This window comes from Zootoca vivipara, chromosome 16 (assembly GCF_963506605.1).
Source record: "Zootoca vivipara chromosome 16, rZooViv1.1, whole genome shotgun sequence".
NCBI lineage: Eukaryota > Metazoa > Chordata > Lepidosauria > Squamata > Lacertidae > Zootoca > Zootoca vivipara.
In genome coordinates, this window is record NC_083291.1 from 36,892,050 (window position 1) to 36,910,572 (window position 18,523).

At 49.1% G+C, this 18,523-nt stretch overlaps 1 protein-coding gene across 2 annotated transcripts in view; it reads left to right on the top strand.

The window, feature by feature from the left end:
- GRIPAP1 (GRIP1 associated protein 1) overlaps positions 1–18,523 on the top strand; it is a 58,043-nt gene that overhangs the window by 22,039 nt on the left and 17,481 nt on the right. For both annotated transcript variants that reach the window (XM_060269059.1, XM_035140852.2), the window contains 8 exons: positions 854–967; positions 1,118–1,195; positions 2,241–2,336; positions 3,388–3,444; positions 5,324–5,423; positions 15,031–15,158; positions 16,601–16,729; positions 18,111–18,204. In XM_060269059.1, coding sequence (XP_060125042.1) covers positions 854–967; positions 1,118–1,195; positions 2,241–2,336; positions 3,388–3,444; positions 5,324–5,423; positions 15,031–15,158; positions 16,601–16,729; positions 18,111–18,204 — 796 coding nt within the window. The remainder of the gene's footprint in view (positions 1–853; positions 968–1,117; positions 1,196–2,240; positions 2,337–3,387; positions 3,445–5,323; positions 5,424–15,030; positions 15,159–16,600; positions 16,730–18,110; positions 18,205–18,523) is intronic.

An 18,523-nucleotide genomic window follows, 5' to 3' on the forward strand; every position in this document is an offset into this window, starting at 1 on the left:
CCAGGTCTTAAGGACTAGAACCTTAGTATATTTTCTTTCAATGAGAGCTGAGGTTTTCAGGAGGCTGAATTTCTGTGCCTTCCGTCTGTTAAATTTGGAAAGCATTTGAGTCGCCTCATAATGCTGTTGCGGTGAGAGAATACGCACAGCAAAGGCCACACAGTCCTTTGCAATGCTGTAAGTTCTTGCTCTCAAAAGCCACCTCCTAGGTTCTACTTTATGCCAGCATCAGTTTCTACAGTGACCAGGAAATGGAACTTGGGGGTAGACCTTGTTGGGGGGGTAGGGGGGGATAGATATAGCTCCTGCCCTGTCAGTGTCTCTTGGTACAACCTTTTCTTACCCCCTCAGTGCAAGTGAATGACTGCCATTTTGCCGCAAAGTTCAAAGTGAAGTTTCTTACTGTTGCAACAGGAGCAAAACTTGCAACCTGCTCACCACAGGAGGCATAATCTTGTACTGTACATATAATGTGCAGAGGCATCTTGTTTACCTCCTCCCCCTCCAGGTTCCTGCAATATACGGCCTTTCACCCTTTCCCTTGCTCACCTGTGATAGAGATGGCCATTTTGTTAGCAAATGGTAGTGTGTTCACTTCCTCTACACTGCCCTTAAAGGCCCAGGGCCTGTTTTCTGTGCTGATCTTTAGTTTGCGCTAATTCCCCTGGGCCTACTGCCTGCGTCTGGGATAGCTCAGTTAGTAGAGCACGAGACTCTTAATCTCTGGTTCATGGGTTCAAGCCCCACGCTGGGCAAAAAAATCCCTGCATTGCAGAGTTGATAACTCTCGGGGTCCCTTCCAAGTCTCCGATTCTATGATTGTATGATGCTTCCCTTTTCTCTTGCCCTTCAGGTGCGTAGCCAGGAACTGGAATCCATGCAGCAAACCGTGGAAGAGCTGCGCCTCCAAATACAGTCCATGGATGGCACAAAGGGCTGGTTTGAACGGCGGCTGAAAGAGGCGGAGGTGACTGGACCCCCCCTTCCCCTTAGTGACATGTCACAGGGCAGAACTGGGATGCCCTACTAGAGGGCCAGTAGGGCCCATACGCTTGGTCCCTCCACAAGCCTTCCTGCCCTGCTCCAGGGATCTGATTGTTCCCATCCTCTTTCCCAGGAGCTGATAGAGAAACATCAGCAGGAGCACGCAGAGGCCATGCGAGTCTGTAAGGAGCAGCATGTGGCTGACTTGCAGGTACAGGAAATATTTTGGGCCTTCCCAAATGGGAGAAATGGCAGTGACCCACTCTGGCCGTTGAGCTGCTTCCACAGTCTTGTGGGAGGCTAGTGAACCCAGATGCTCCTCTTAGCAGCTGCCTTGATGCAGACAGTGTGGGTTACCCTGTGGCAGGAGGTTGATGGGTGGAGTGTCCCTGGTGTGGACCAGCCGTTTGATGCAATGGGTTTCTCACCAATTAGCAGGGGGTCAGCAAACTTTTTCAGCAGGGGGAAGGTCCACTGTCCCTCAGACTTTGTGGGGGGGGCAGACTATATTTTGGAGGGGGGGAAAGAACGAATTCCTATCCCCCATAAATAACCCAGAGATGCATTTTAAATAAAAGGACACATTCTGCTCATGTAAAAACACACTGATTCCTGGACTGTCCGTGGGTCAGATTTAGAAGGTGATTGGGCTGGATCTGGCCCCCGGGCCTTATTTTGCCTACCCATGAATTACAGCAACTGGCCGGTGAAACTCAGTTATTCAGCAGCTTGCCTCTTTCATCCTCTTATTTATTTAGCTATTGCTGCAGTCATTCAACAATGTTTTTTTATACTGCCCTTCATCAACATGGATCTCGGGGCAATTTGCAACAATAGAAGCAGGGTGGAAACCCAGATTTAAAATGCAGCCACCTGAAACGGAACAGCACATAAAAGATCATAAAACATACTTTAAAACACATGGGTGAATCCCTGCCCCTGAAGTTAAAAGAGAACAACATTGGCATTCGGCAGAGGGGAGGAAAGTGGTGGGTGGGTGGGTTCTCTTTTGACATCTTTTTGCTTCTGCTCTTTGATTTGGAGTTTTGGGTGATTTTGAGATGTTTGCTGGTCAAATGGGCAGGGGGAAATGACTGGGGGTGCAGGTGGTAGGTTTAAGCGTGGTCCTGTTTTCTTCTCCCCTGAAAGTGCCTCCTTCCCAGCCACTGTCATTTACTGAACCAGCAACAATGGCAGGGTTGGGGAAATCCCATATCTGCTCCCAAATGCCCGCTCTTGGGTTTTCTCCTCCGCAGCTAAAGGACCGTGAGGTGGAAGCAACCAAGGAGAAGCTGCGAGAGATTGAAAGGGCGAAGGATGAACACTTGGACACAATCAGCCGACTGAAACAGGTGTGCATGTGCTGCGGCCTGCCAGCTTCCCCCCAGGAGCTGGTGCTTGGCAGCATGAGGTTCCTAGGTCCACCTGTTCCCTTCCCTCCTGATGGGTTTGCCCATCTGCTGGATTGTGCCTCTTTTCTTTCCAGCATGCTTGCAGTGTCTGGTACAGATAGGCAGGTGGTGCTCTCCCACCCCAAGTCACATATCCAGGCGGGACTTCTGCAGATTGATCCTTCTCACTGAGTCTTGGTTCCCCGTCTGGTGCACTAGGTGGAAAGTGCCCCGTAGTACGTTCGAGTGTAGCAGAGTTCCTTGGGTCTGGGTCCCTTGGATCTCTCTTCAGATGCCTCCCCAGTCTTTTCATCCCATTTATCCTAGTTTAGACCAAAGGTTGGGAGGTAAAAATGAAAAATGGCAGAGTGACAGGAGGAATGTGCCCCTGGTGGTGGGTTGAAGGGGGGCAGAAGATTTGGAAGGGAGATCCGCTAGGAGGGACAGCAAAGTGTGAAGATTCGAAGTGTGAATAGTGCTCACTAATGGTTCCTCTTCATCCTGCAAGGAAGTGACAATTGGGGTTACACAGGGCTCTGCCTGGGTCTGTTGTTGTTCAGTGTCTTTATGAACGACTTGGACGAAGGAATCGAGGGGATCCTCATCAGATATGTAGATGACACCAAACTGGGAGGAGGAGCTAGTGCCGCCGAAGACAGAATCAGAATTCAAAATGACCTTAACAGATACATGGGCCAAAACTGAGTGTCCAGTCCACCATGAGAACTATAAATGTCTCCCTTTTTTTTTTTTTTAAAAAAAAAGAGGTATTAGTATTTTTCGGGAAACGGAAGGTGGGACCCAGATTCCACAACTTTCAGCACAGCCGTGATCCACACAACCATTTCCCCCTGCATGATAACCGTTCTGCCTCTCAGAGGGTGGTGGTTCTGAGACAGGAGCAGAGAGGAGAATTGCCAAGCATTTTCACCCCCCCCCCTGAAAGTGTGATAGAAACATAATTTGGCACTTCTGGTCCCAGTGGTTTGTGATGGCCTTGTCTCCCTGGCAGGAAGTGAAGGACACGGTTGACGGGCAGCGGATCCTCGAGAAGAAAGGCAGCGCAGCGGTGAGATGGGGCTTTCCACAGGGAAGTGGGTTGGTGGGGGGGCGAGGCAACAGACACTGCTGATCTTTCTCTTTGAACCCAGGTTGCCATTCCTTGTTGACCATTAAATGTGCTTCTCCCTCTGGGCTCATTTCATCTTGAGAGGCAGGGAACACTCTCTTCAAGAAAGCATGTAGTTGCTGGAGGTCTTGAAGAGCCCCTCCCTGAGCTACATTCCCCACCCCTGCTAAAGAGAGACCAGCAGGAGCAGCAGGCTGACAGTTGTCTACAACAATATATCACTTGCAGTGGGGTGGGGTACTATGGTTAAAGTCCCAGAAAGGAGCTGCTGTGAATTGTGAAGGCACAGCCACCGTGCTCCCCTGGATGAGCCCCTGCCTGGGTCTTAAGTGCATCAGACTCTAGAATCATAGAATCATAGAGTTGGAAGAGACCACAAGGGCCATCCAGTCCAACCCCCTGCCGAGCAGGAAACACCATCAAAGCATTCTTGACATATGCCTGTCAAGCCTCTGCTTAAAGACCTCCAAGGAAGGAGACTCTGAGCTGCTGCCTTGGGTCTCCTCGCTCTGTGCTGAGCTGCATCTCATGCATACCCTCTTGCCTGTCTGCCTTTCTCCCAGCTGGTTATCCGATGCAAAGAGGCTGGGATGCAGAGGACAGAATTGCAGCTGCACTCTTCCTTTTATGAACAGCATCCCTATGCTGTGGTGCCTCTTCCCCTCCCACCCTGCACCACACTAAGAAATTGTCCCCTTTCTCTGCTTAGATGCTGAGCTCTCCCAAGGCTCTACCCACCCCTGATGAGGGGGTCACTGTGGCTCCAACTGATGCCCAATTTTGAAGGGTTCCAAGATCCTTGAAAGTGTGTGTCTTCTGACCTTTAACTGCAGAAGTGCATTAGGGTTAGGGGTCTCCATGGAGTTGGACTGGTTTTCCCTGTTTCCACTGGATAGCAGCTACCGTGTTTCTCACAAAATAAGACGTACCTATAAAATAAGCCATGGCAGGATTTTCATGCATTGACAAAATATAAGACATACCCCCAAAATAAGCCGTAGTGGTGGCGCCATGGAAGAGGAAGATGCCTGTCAGCGCCTGGAACCAGACGCTGCTGCCCCTCCAAAATGCCCAGCAGCATGTGCCACGTGGAGGCCCGACCGAGCGGGAGCCGGCAAGAACTGCAGCGCGCGCCCCGGCGGGACCCGGCAAGAGCCGCAGCGTGCGCTGTGCCGAGCCCCGACCCGGCGGGACCCGGCAAAAGCCGCAGTGTGCACTGCTTGGAGCCCCAAGCCAGCGGGACCCAGCAGCGCGCCCTGCTGAAGCGCCGACAAAGCGTCCAGCAGCACCACGCGGGGCGCGATCCGAACCAGCAGGACCCAGCAGTGCTCTGTAGCACTTTGAATCCTCCTCCTGCTGCGGTTCAGGGCGCTCTGTGTGGCGCTGCTGGGCGCTTTGTCGGCGCTTCAGCAGCAGCAGCAACAGCCAGTTCCGGGCGCCGAGCCGCAGCAGGAAGAGAAGGTAATAAAAAAATAAGAGTAAAATAAATATAAGATGGTGTCTTATTTTAGGAGAAACACGGTATTTGGGTGGCAGCTTTAGAAGCTGGATGGGGAGAGAACCTCGTTCTTCCCACATCATGGTCCTGGCACTCAGAGCTTAGAAATTGGGATCTGTATGCAACTCTGATCTTTCCTTCTGGGTTGGGTGGTTGTGGGCTCACACTGGTGAGAGAGAGGGGGGGAGTATTCTGCCCATGCTCAGTGGCACCCTTTTTATGCTGTTGCATTGGCCTGTTCAGGGCTGGGTTTTGGCGCGGAAAATGGGTTGTGGGGCTAAGCCTGATCTCCCTTGCACCTCCGTCCCTCTCCCCCAACAGTTGAAGGACCTCAAGAGGCAGCTTCACCTGGAACGGAAGCGAGCGGACAAACTCCAAGAGCGGCTCCAGGAGATCTTGACCAATAGCAAGAGCCGGACAGGTGAGAGGGGGCTCCTAGGAAGAGGAAGGACTTTCCCCTCCCCTTTAGAGGATGTGCTCAGAAATGGGAGGATTGTCCTGTGTTTCCGTACCTGGAACATATGCACCTGGTGGATCAGCTGTGAAGGGTACAGGTGGTGCCAGAGGCAAAAGTAGGAGGGGCAACAAATGGAAATGTTGCCTTTGTACAGTGGGCTGCTTTCTGCATGCACTTAACACATCCGCCTCTCTCCTTCCTCTAGGCAAGCAAAAGGCATTATCAGCATTCAAGGACGCATTCTTTCTGGGGGGGGGACACAGGATACAAAGCAAGGGGGCAGTGAGGGGTGTGGCTTGGGGAGACTGCCAAGGGCCAGATAGCAAAGTCTGGAGGGCCACATTCGAGCCTCAAGACTTCCTACCCTGATTTACAAGCATATGTTCTTTTCAGTCGGCAGACTGCAATCTGTTCTAAACAGTTTTTAATGCTGTATTTTGTACTGCCGTAACCTGCTATGGGACTCTCTGGTAAAATAATAATAATATGTAGTGATTGGTAGCTTGTATTCAAGTAGAAAACAGTGTGACAAGTTGCCCTGTGGGGATCTGGGAAGGAGTGGGGGACTTCAAGCAGCTTTTCCTATTCAACTGTCCTTCTCTAGGGGCCCCTTCACAAAAACTCTTCTAACAGGCCCATATTTCATACCCACTAAGATGATATGTGGGGCTGGGTGCACTTTGCCCTAAAAAGAATAAGGAGAATCTTGCTCCAATGAAACCTAACTTTGTCTCTAAGAGAAAGCTGTTTTTTTCAGGCTATATAAATCATCCACTTTAAGTTGATCTGCACAATTGATTTCCCAGTGTTTGCTATTTTGCATAATTTGGTTTCATTACATGTAGAGTGGAGCGGAGAGCGTAGGGCCACTCAGAGTTGCCTGCTGGCCACTAGAAATTTTATTATTCTGCCACCCCTCTCTGGCTTTTCAGCTTGACCAGCTGTTGCTCACACTTTCTTTGAGTTTGCATATGGAACTATAAGGACTAGAAACCTGCTTTAAAGCAAAAACAAAGCAGAAACTGATATTCTCACAGACAAGCTGAATTTTGCACCTTATACTGAATAGGATTTCCTTCCCCACCCCACAGTTCCTTTAGAATCATAGCATATATATTTAGCCCCAACTATAATGTTAGCAGCATATAACATGTCTGTGTCTTCAAACTCATGAGCCAGTGATGACTCATTGTTGTGAGATAATGAAAGGTTTAAAAATGGTGAATGGTCAGCATTTAAAATACAGTGGTAGCTTGACTTACGAACGACATCGACAACCGAATTTTTCAACTTACGAATGGGGCAAATGGTCGCGCGCTTACGAATGTCTCGACATCCGAAAGGAAACCGTGGTGGTTTTAGATAGGGATTTTTTGACATATGAATTTTTAGATAGGGTTGCTTCGACTTAAAAGTTTTTCCGTTTCCAATGCATTCCTATGGGAAATCGCGTTTCCAATGGCGCTTTTCGACTTAACGAATTTTTCGATCTACGAAGGTGCCTTCGGAACGGATTAAATTCGTAAGTCGAGGCACCGCTGTATTACAGTTTTTAGCAGGTAAATCATTTGCATCTTCAGCCTTTAGATATCTGGAGAACTTTCCAGACTTGACTCTTGAGACTCAACTCAAGATGTGGACTGGGATGGCTTAGAGCAGGCACCCCCAAACTTCGGCCCTCCTGATGTTTTGGACTACAATTCCCATCTTCCCCGATCACTGGTCCTGTTAGCTAGGGATGATGGGAGTTGTAGGCCAAAACATCTGGAGGGCCGCAGTTTGGGGATGCCTGGCTTAGAGCCACCTCTGAATGGGAGAGCCATGATAAATGACTCCAATTGGAAGCACTGGATTCTTACCAGGCCTGCTTGAGATGTCACCTCCCCCCCCCCCCCCGCAATGCTGAACAAAGTCCACTTGAATTCTGTGTTTGGAATAAATGAACCATTCGGAGCAAATGTATTTCCAGAAAATTTATTAAGAACTTGCTCAGGCAGCAGCTTTCAAAGCTCCTGGCTCAGCGTTGCTGAGAACACGGGTAGCATTCCTAATGGGAAAAAACACCCCCTTCTTCCATCCCCGGACACCGCTGCAGTAGGAAGCCAGCTGCCCAGCTTGTGCTGTGGTCAGTCTGACACCTGGCTGTGTCAGCTGCATGGCCCAGGGAGGGTAGAAGGAACTGTGCCGAGGTGGAGTTGACCTGCAGGTGGGTAAGCATGAAAACAGCGGATCTCTTAAATGAGCCATCTGGTTGAGGCTTGAGAGAGAGAAAGGATAATGGGGAAAGAGAGAATGTGGGTGTCAGATTTGTGTCTGGCAGCCCTGCACCACGATTGCATATGTTTGTGTGTGTAGGAGTGTTGCTGCTGGGGCAGAGCTGGGTTGTGTGAGGTCACAGTCAGAGCAAGCTGCTCTCCATGGAGGAAACAGGTGACATCTATGAGGACTGCAAGCGAAAAGGAAGTGATTTAGGCAAAAATCTGCCCTTATTCCCTTATTGGGTTCTCCATCGGTTGGAGAATATAACAGAGGCCAACCAGAGAAGTTTGAGAAGCAAAGCCTTTATTTTCGCTGTTGCAACAGGGTCCTTCCCCTCACGCAGGAGAACAAGGAAGGAACCCCAAACAAAGGTGTCCTGCCCTTAAAAAGAAATTTGAAATTGGTTTCAGCCCACCCCCCAGAAGCATCACCCATACATCACAGAAGGGGTGTAGCCCAAGACCGCCCTCCCTAGATTCATCATAGGTACACCATGAAAGGGGAGGTCTGGTGGCAGTAATCTGAGCATCCTGGACCCTGCCCCCTGCCCCCAAAACCTAATCAACAAAAAAGAGAGATACTGTATTTACATTTCCCTGTTTCCCAGCCAGGTTAATCACACCCTTTTGTCTGGCACTCAGGTATCAGGATGCCAGGGATTATCACTTTAATTCCTGAGACAATGAGAAGGTTCCCCCCACCCCCCTTCTTCCTTGCAGAGGAACACCTGGTTAGAGAGAGAGAGTCAAAATGGTGTCAGTCAGGCCTGTCTTCCTGTGCTGCTTCAGACATGTGCCTGTACTGTACATTCATGTACATGTTTTATGAACAATTATATATATATATGACCTCAAAATTCTTATAACAGAAGGTAACGGAGGTGGGGAGAGGAAGTCGAAAGGCTGATTCTTTAGAGCAGGCATCCCCAAACTGTGGCCCTCCAGATGTTTTGGCCTACAACTCCCATGATCCCTAGCTAAGAGGACCAGTGGTCAGGGATGATGGGAATTGTAGTCCAAAACATCTGGAGGGCCGAAGTTTGGGGATGCCTGCTTTAGAGTATCAACAGAAAACTGGAAGACATTGTCAGGACACAGTAGGAAGAAGATAACTGTTTGAAAAATGTTCCCTTTTCTAGGGGAAGAACTTTCCCTTGCTGCAGATGAAACACATCAAAGTTTTTAATCGGCGAAGTGAAAGTACAGGGAACCTTTGGAGGAAGTGATCATGTCCTCTTGGGTTTCATTATACACAGGCAAGGGAAAGCTGAGTGTCTTCTTCTTTGGCGATCATTCGTAGTCGAATAAGATTGTCAGCTCCCTGGCTTTGAGGGCAGCAGAGCAGTCAAAAGGTATTGAAAGGAGCAGTTCCTCCATGTTTGATCGTGATTTTCCTGATTGTGTCCTGCTTCTCTGCCCCCAAGTATGGTTGGGGAAAGGGATTGTCAGCTGTTGCTGCTAATGCAACCTGCAGATAACTCTTCTCTCTCTCTCTTCAAAGGAGGCCTTGAAGTGAGCGCCGTTCCTTCCTTGGCCCCCAGGAGGCACTGTCATTTGGCCCCTGGCAAATTGCTTGGGAGGGATGCCTTTTATCTTCCTGCTTTGATCTAATGCACCCTGGAGTGTGAAGGGACTTTCATTGCCTTCTGAATTCCTCCGTTTTGTGTGTGTCGTGTGTGTGTGTGTGTGTGTGTGTGTGTGTGTGCACGCTCGCATCTGTTTTTTCCAGAGCAGTCTGCACAAAAGAGTCCTTCTCCCTCCACAGGGCTTTCTCCCAGCATGGAGTTCTGTTGAAAAGCCATCATCTGCTTAATCCCCTCTTCTCTCTCCCTCTTAACAAAGAGCGGGTGACCTCCAACTCAGCTTGCTCCTTTAAAAGAAAGAAAGCTGAGCTAAAGAGGAAGAGAGTTGCAGGCGGGGGATTGAAAGGCATCACCATTGGTCCCAAGGGGAGGTTAGCGCTTGAGTTAACAGGTGGGCTTGGAAGGCACTGGAGGGCACTTTGCAGCAGGGAGTTCAGGAGGTGGCTATCATTGGCAGCTCCCAGCATTGAATGGGTCTCTTGTTTTCACCACCGGATTAAAAATTAACCAGCCGGGCTGGGCAGCTGCAGCACTTGCTTGTAGGATTTCTCACTTCCTACACACCCAGCACTCTCCCTCCGCAAAGCTCTCCGGCAGGCAGGCAGCACAAATGGCTAGATACGCCATTTCTGGGCTTGTGGAACAGTCTGGGAACACCAGGTGCTCGGAGTTTAGTGGAGCAAAGTGGAGAAAGGACCTGATAGATAATTTGGATAGGAGTTCCTCATGAGCCCCCATGCAAGAGCAGGATATACACCTATTACAAGCTTATGTGTATATGTTTAAAAATATATATAAAATGCCTCTTTTTGCTCTTTCTTTGATTGAGGCATGGCAGATAAACGGTGGCTGTCTGCTTGCCATGTTGCTTCCAGGTTCCGACTCTGTTCCCGTCCTCTATTTCCCTACTCTCCAACTTTTTATAACTAACCACAATTTTTGAATAGGGAGATGTGGCACTCTAGCCTGACCCAAGAAACGGAATCCAGGCTGGAACTGGGCAGGGGTTGGGATTATGCATATGTAAACCGTTCTTGTTTCTCAGTGGCTGGGATCAAGAAGGGGTGAGGGAGCAGGGCCCACATTTAGCCTTTGGGTGTCCTGGAATGCAAAATTTTACTTTCGCCCATAAAAATGAACAGCGGCCATCGTCACAATGGGCATTTTGCTAATAAGAGGCTTAGAAAGGCTTAAAGTGCTTCACTTAGGTTATCTCAGTGATGCTTACAGCCGCCGTGTATGGGGGCATTCTGATCCCCACAGCTAGTGGGGGGCTGAACCTGCAGCAGATGTGGCTCGCCTTTAACTACCAAACTCGTGGCAGAGGTGGGAGTTGTATTAGTGTCTTCACATTTCCATATAATGGAGGGGAAATTGGGTCTGCTGCTCAGCATCTCTCTACATTTCCTCTGCTGTCTTTCTAGAGTAGCAATTTGTGCTCTTTTAGCAATTTGTGCTCTTTTAGTTCTTTTTGGCTGTCCATTTTAGCTGTCCCATGGTGTGGGGATGTGGGAATGTCTGATATCCTAACTTTTTAATTTAAAGGGTTTATGGCAAAACAACCACAATAACATAAAACACAGTTGGTTAAGACACATTTGTTTAGTCGTGTCCAACTCTTCGTGACCCCATGGACCAGAGCACGCCAGGCACTCCTGTGAGCCACTGCCTCCCGCAGTTTGGTCAAACTCATGTTGGTAGCTTCAAGAACACCATCCAACCATCTCGTCCTCTGTTGTTCCCTTCTCCTTGTGCCCTCCATCTTTCCCAACATCAGGGTCTTTTCCAGAGAGTCTTCTCTTCTCATGAGGTGGCCAAAGTATTGGAGCCTCAGCTTCACGATCTGTCCTTCCAGTGAGCACTCAGGGCTGATTTCCTCAGAATGGATAGGGTTTGATCTTCTTGCGGTCCATGGGACTCTCAAGAGTCTCCTCCAGCACCATAATTCAAAAGCATCAATTCTTTGCCGATCAGCCTTCTTTATGGTCCAGCCACATAAAGACACATAAGATGTTGCAGACCACAAGCAAAAACAAAATCCAGCAACATTATGCATCATAATAAGCCCAAGTTTTCCCTGTAAAATCTTGGCCACCCCACCTCAGATGGCAAAACGGAGCGTCTGAGGGTGACTCAAGGGCCCAGATAGCTTCTTATGCAATACTCCTAGAGCTGGAAAGTGCCTGGCAGGTCTTCTAGTGCAACTTCCTGCTCAGTGCGGATCTGCAACTGCAGCATTCCTGACAGATGACTGTCCGGCCTCTGCTGAAGCACCTGCGAGGAAGGAGAGCTCTCAAGGCAGACTGTCCCACTGTCAAACAGCAACCCTCAAGGTACCAGTGTTCTTCAGCCTTGCAGTCCAGCATCTTCTGCTATTTTTATTTAAATACAAAAATAAGGTCACACACCATGTAGATTGTTTCACAGTAATATAATCTGGATGTTAGCAAGACATTAGTGACAGTGGCCAGATTCTTTTTAACTTTATAATTTGGTTTTTAAAAAATAAAAAACCCACTGTATTCATTAATTCACCACAGTCTTTAATTCATAGCTGTCTTGCAGTTGTTTCATTGACAAGCTCCTGCTTTCGCTCCCCTCTTTGAGAATCGTATCAAATGATTTGCCAAAGGGGGGGGGGGTCATCCCACATTACGATAAATTCGTATTCACTGTCAAATGATGCAATCCTGGTAGATGAGACCCTTGTGGTACCAGCCAAGCCCAGATAGGAGGACTGAGACAGGGGAGAGCTGGGAAGAAAGGAAAAATGGCCCCTGGATCCCCATTGAGCAGATGATTTGGGGACCTCTCTGGTCTTGGATACTGGTTCCCCTTCCAGAGGCTTCTCTGCAGTCAGTTTTGCTAAAACACATTTTAAAAAACAAAGGAAGCCAGCTCAGTTGTTTAGGGGGTCTGGTGTATGCACCAGATGGTCTGTACTGGAAGCTGCATTCTGCAATCTGCTGTGTAAAAAGTGCCCCTCGTATTTCGTGTGTGTGTGTGTGTGTGTGTGTGTGTGTACTCAAGCAGATTTATATCCTGCCCTTTCTCTAATGAATTCAGGGTGGAGTACACAGTTCCCCACCCCCATTTTTATATAATCACAATAGCCATGTGAGGTAGGTGAGACTGGGAAATGATAACCTACGGTAATCCGGCGAGTTTTGTGCCCAAGCAAGAATGGTAACAGCAAAGTTTTGATTATTAGACCCACTAATCCATTAGTGGGCATTTTTTTGCTGGGATTCTGAGAGAATGCTTGACTAGTTAGAGCTTGATCTGATCCATTAAGGTACTACTTTAAGCTCTTCAGCAGCAAGAATACAGACTCGGGATCACTTCACACATGTGAGTTACACTTTAGCTGTGTTGGAGATCTTGAGTATGTACTCTTGGTGTGTTCATTATAAAATGCACTGGTAGACTGTGGGCCTTCTGTTTTTTTATTCTATTTATAAAAATACAGACCACACAAGACTAGTTGGTTTATTCCTGTACATCAGCTCTGAGCACTTGGGCTTTGCAGTGTATTTCAGCACTTTGGACAGCTCCTTGGTCCTATCCCTTAGAATGGAGATGGAGAACTTGGTGCCCTTCAAGTGTTGTTGGATCCCAGCTCCCATCATCCCCAACCAGCATGACAAATGCTCAACATCTGGAGGGCCACAGGTTTCTCTTCCTGGCCTTAAGAGAAGAAAATGCCATAATAATACCAATGCTAGTAGTAGTAAGGTAAGGTAAAGGTACCCCTGACCGTAAGGTCCAGTCCCGGACGACTATGGGGTTGCATGCTCATCTCGCTCTATAGGCCGAGGGAGCCGGCGTTGCAGACAGCTTCTGGGTCATGTGGCCAGCATGACTAAGCTACTTCTGGCAGACCAGAGCAGCACACGGAAATGCCGTTTACCTTCCCACCGGAGCGGTACCTATTTATCTACTTGCACTTTGACATGCTTTAGAACTGCTAGGTGGGTAGGAGCAGGAACCGAGCAACGGGAGCTCACCCCGTCGTGGGGATTCAAACTGTCGACCTTCCAATCGGCAAGCCCTAGGCTCTGTTGTTTAGACCACAGCGCCACCCGCGTCCCAGCTGGTGGTACTACTACTACTAGTAGTAATAAGTGTTGTGATGTACAAGAGCCCCACAGGAAGTGTTCAGAAATCAAGCTGGATTTTCAGTATGGGTTTATTCAGTTGCAGTCTTGCAGCATCGTAAAACAAGCAGTGTTGGTACATTCAAGATACACAGCACACAGGTGGGATTACATTCAGGGAGAAGCCATCACCTCTTCACACCCCTACCAAGTAACTGAAGTGGGAAGTCAACCATGCCTCTTTATACTAGCTGGATCAGTTAGGCAACACCCCATGTCTCATGATGCTTAGTCATCACATGCTGCTGAGTCAGCATTCCCAATTAGCACAGTGTTTGACCCCTTCGATACCCACAGCACTTCAACACTAACAATATCTTGGACTTCTGCTATGTGTATCCTGAGCAGAAATAAAATATAGGATACCTTTGGCAGGAGGGATTCCAAATGAGGCCGGCTGGTAAATTGCAGCAAAAGCTTTCATGAGCAGACAAAGCTGGGAATTCAACACAAGCAAACCACTTCAGACTGCCAGGAATCTCCCATGTGACAAACACCCTGGGCTTGTGTGCGAACACCATGCTCCCAATGCATTAACCATGGTTGAGGAAGTGGGCTTTGGGGTGGGTTCTCTCAAATCCCCCTGCTGGCCTTTTGCATGATTCAGAGTTACATTGATACCAACCTTTACAACAGCCAATGTTTCGTTTTAACCAGCTTATGGGTCCTGGTTAAGATGCATAGCATTAACCATTCTATAAAAAGTATTAGCTGAGAGTCAAAGCCAGTAGAGGGAAGTTGAATTTGTACTGGGGGTGGGTCTAGGGGGAGTCTGGGATCCAGCAGCCTGCTCCTGATCCCTAATCTCTGGTTAATGGATTCTGAATGCTTGCTTCCACTGGGGACCTTGTGTGTTCCTGATTATGTAAACAAGATTGGTTCTGTCTAGCTCCTGGGGGCCACTTGGGAGTCCTGCTTTTGCAGGGAGGTGGTTTCTCCTAAGGAAAGAAGTTGGTGTTGTTTGGGGGGGGGGAGATGTGAGAACAGTGAGATCAGTTTAGGACAAGATTCAGCCGCAGAGCAGTGTGGGGGGTGGGGGTGGGGGTAGGACAAACATCCAAATGCTCAGGTAAATCCTGCAGACAGTCTCTGACACCACCTTTTTTCAAAATACTCCTTGGGTTTATGCTAGGAAATAGCACCTTCCGGGAAATCAGATCCCCCAGGGAGCTAAACTAACCACTCAGCTGGTTCCTTGCAGCCAGGTACTTTCAGAGATTTGAGGGTGGGAAGAGAAAGAGAGACAGAAGAGCCTTAATCTGTTTTTAATATGAACTGGAGCTTGTTCATGCCAGCCCTGTTTGAGGAGCAGATACCAGCCTGTGATGTGCCCCGGACATTACCTAGGCTATGGTATATGCGTGTGTGTACTTTCCGACTGTGGAAAGTATGGTCTCTGAGCATGTAGAGAGTGTTCTTCCTGTGCCAAGGAGCTGCCCCCAACTAGCAGCTACACACCTGAGGGTTACAGGGCAGGGCATTGGGGAGCGGCTGTGGCTTTCTAGCTGCTTTGGAGCCCAGAACTGCCACCCTTCTTGGCGTTTCTAACATTGTGCTCTGCTCTGCCCTCCAGGAATCGAGGATCTTGTCTTGGCGGATATCAGCTCCCCGAGCAGGGCACAGACGGGCGACAGCAGCAGCATCTCGTCCTTCAGCTACCGTGAAATCATGAAAGAGGGATCTGGGCCCGGCAGCAACAAGGTGAGGCATGATAGGTGTCAAGAGGTTTGGCTGTAGGTGCCATGGACGCCCGAGCTCTTGAAGGGGTGAGGTCTGACTGCAGCCCTTGGGTGTAATTTCTCTTCCTGCACCTGTAGATGGGAGCAGACACCTGGAGCTTGCCTTTCAAAAGCAGTGTCTTTCCTCAGATTTGAGGAAGGGCCCTAGCTCAGTGGTAGATCATTTGCTTTATAAGCAGAAGGTCCCAGGTTCAGTCCCTGGCATTTCCAGGTAGGGTTTGGAACAATCCCTTCCTGAAATCCTGGAGAGCTGCTGCCAGTCAGTGTAGATAGTACTGAGCTAAAGGTAAAGGTAAAGGGACCCCTGACCATTAGGTCCAGTCGTGACCGACTCTGGGGTTGCGCGCTCATCTCGCATTATTGGCCGAGGGAGCCGGCGTATAGCTTCCAGGTCATGTGGCCAGCATGACAAAGCCGCTTCTGGCGAACCAGAGCAGCACACGGAAACGCTGTTTACCTTCCCGCTGTAGCACTACCTATTTATCTACTTGCATTTTGACGTGCTTTCGAACTGCTAGGTGGGCAGGAGCTGGGACCGAGCAACGGGAGCTCACCCCGTCACGGGGATTCGAACCGCTGACCTTCTGATCAGCAAGCCCTAGGCTCGGTGGTTTAACCCACAGCGCCACCTGGGTCCCAGTACTGAGTTAGATGGACCCAAAACAGCTTCCTATGTTCCAAACTTTCACTCCTGGGTTGTTGGTAGTTTTCCTATGGTGCCATTTTAGGGATGGGGGTTGTGGGAGTCCCTGTCCCCATGCAACTGGTCTTGCAGACAGCCCAAAAACTCCTCAGGACCCCCTCTATTTCTGGCCAGCGCATTGATTCTACCCAGGGGGTGATTGTTTATAACCGATCAACTTGATCTATGTATTAGCTGCACGAGGCAAAGGAATCCTTTTGTAGTTGCTTTTAAAGGTTCCCTGTGTGTGTGTGGTTGTTTGACCTGCCTTTGAAGTTGCTACAACAAAGACTCTTAAAATAAACCTCTGCAATAAAATCTTGAACATATCCAAGAGAAACTCTCACCCACCCGCTGGCTTCTTTCCCCCCCAAGTCTCGTCTGAAGAGTGGAGAAAATGGGCTTCTTTAAGAAGGAGAAGAAACAGCCAATCAGTTCTTTATTGGAAAATTGGTCAGGGTGTCAGGCATGAGGTTCCTCGTCCTACGCTATAGGATGATGGATATTCTGTGAGTGGCTAGCAGCTAGATTGGCACCTTGGGGCCTGCATCACTATAATTGTTACTTAATTTTTTACATGCAGTTTTGATGTTAAAGTTAAATAGTGAGACACCTTTGGGCACTTTGCAAAATAAGAGAGAAATATTTAAAATTACTTTGGGGCAGAGGATGACTCTGCTTTGGCTGCCAGCCTGCCTGCCAATCCCCTTCTCTACTTGCAGTCCACCACAGGCAGCCCGCAGTCACAGTCGCAACCCCCTAGGCCAGCTGACCTCTCGGATGAGGAGATCTCCGAGCTCTTCCAGCGCCTGGCGGAAGTCCAGCAGGAGAAATGGCTGCTGGAGGAGAAGGTATGGAAACCTTTGTCGGCCCGGTTTGGGAATGGCAGAATAGGCTCTTGTGTGGCATCTTACGTCAGGTACATTCTGGCTCTCCTGTAGTATGGCCGGCGCAGCCGGATGTCTGTACAAAGTGATACACTCCCAGCTCTCGCCAGTGACTGAGAACAGTACCTCTCGGGAGTTTTACCTGTGCTTGACTCTGTGGTAGGGGTGCAAAACTTTTATCAGCCTGAGGGCGGCATTTCCCCTGGAGAACTTGCGAGGGATGGTGGTAAGATCAGGGGCAAAAAGTGGGTGGGTTGATGGATGTGACTCTTGACCTTTGTTCAGTAGGCTATTTTGAGCCACACAAAGCCAGAGGTTCCTGCATAGACCCCTGTTTCTATCAACTATTCAGAAAAGCAAGAAGCGTTGCAGTTCAGAGTTACAGTCCAGCCACGTAAAACACACTTCCAAGAGGAGCAGTGCCAGCGAGTAGAATGTGGCAGGGCCCAGGTCCTGGCCTAGTGAGAGTCCCGAGGGCCACATTTGGCCCCCAAGACCTCTCAAGTCCCCAGAGGAACCACCATGTGGCAGCACATTCTGAACCTTTGGAGATTATTTCCAGAGCCCAGACTGGCGAAATGACTTCCAAGAGCAAAGTCAGTGATGATGGGGTTAGATGGGGGCATATGTTCAGCCAGGAGCTCCGTCTGTAAAAGCATGAGGCTCTTAATCTAAGGGTCGTGGGTTCAAGCCCCACCTTGTGGGGAGGGGACCCCTGCATTGCAGAGGGTTGGATTAGATTACCCTCATGGTCCCTTGCAACTCTGCAATTCTATGATCCTATGATCTAAGACTTTTTTGTTGTATTTTGGTTTGACTAAAAAAGGGATTACCCTGGCATGAATATATCAAAATAATGTGTGAAATATGCCTTTGAAAAAATCCTAAATTTTTAAACTTTAGCCTTAATATGCTAATATAGATTAGTAGCTTAATCTCATGGAACCAGTTTCCTGGTTCAGATGTCAAGCTGGCTCTCCAGATGTTTTGGAACTACAACTCCCATGATCCCTGACCACTGGCCCTGTTAGCTAGGGATCATGGGAGTTGTAGTTCCAAAACCTCTGGAGAGCCAAGGTTGCCTATGCCTGATCTAAGAGCAGGCATCCCCAAACTTCGGCCCTCCAGATGTTTTGGACTACAATTCCCATCTTCCCCGACCACTGGTCCTGTTAGCTAGGGATCATGGGAGTTGTAGGCCAAAACATCTGGGGGGCCGCAGTTTGGGGGTGCCTGTCTAAGAGGCACGGGCAGGCCTGTCATTGGTGGAGTGTCTTGATTCCAGGGCTTTGGGGGCAGGTAAGCAGCACTGGCTGTGAGGAATGATGCCATCTCCCTTTGCTAGGTGAAACACCTGGAGGTCAGCAGTGCTTCCATGGCTGAGGACCTGTGTCGGAAGAGTGCCATCATCGAGACGTACGTCATGGACAGCCGCATCGGTGAGGACTCCTGGCAGTCAGGAGGGAATAAGCTTGAGCAAACCAGGGGCTAGTGGCCTTGACCTCAGCTTGGTGGAAGGGAGTGGATTGAAGCAAAGATTGTGTGTCCAGGAATTTCAGGCTAAGAGATCTCCTATGGACACCTGAAGATTCTCTCTGCTTCCATTGGACAGTGGTCCTAGGGAGCCCTGAGGCTGCTGAATAGGCTTGCAGCTGAGGTGAGCTCTGAATCGGGGCCTCACACTTGACACACTTCTCTGGTGTAATTCCCAATGGGTAGTGCCTGGTCAGGCCATGAGGCAAAGTGAGGCGGCTGCAG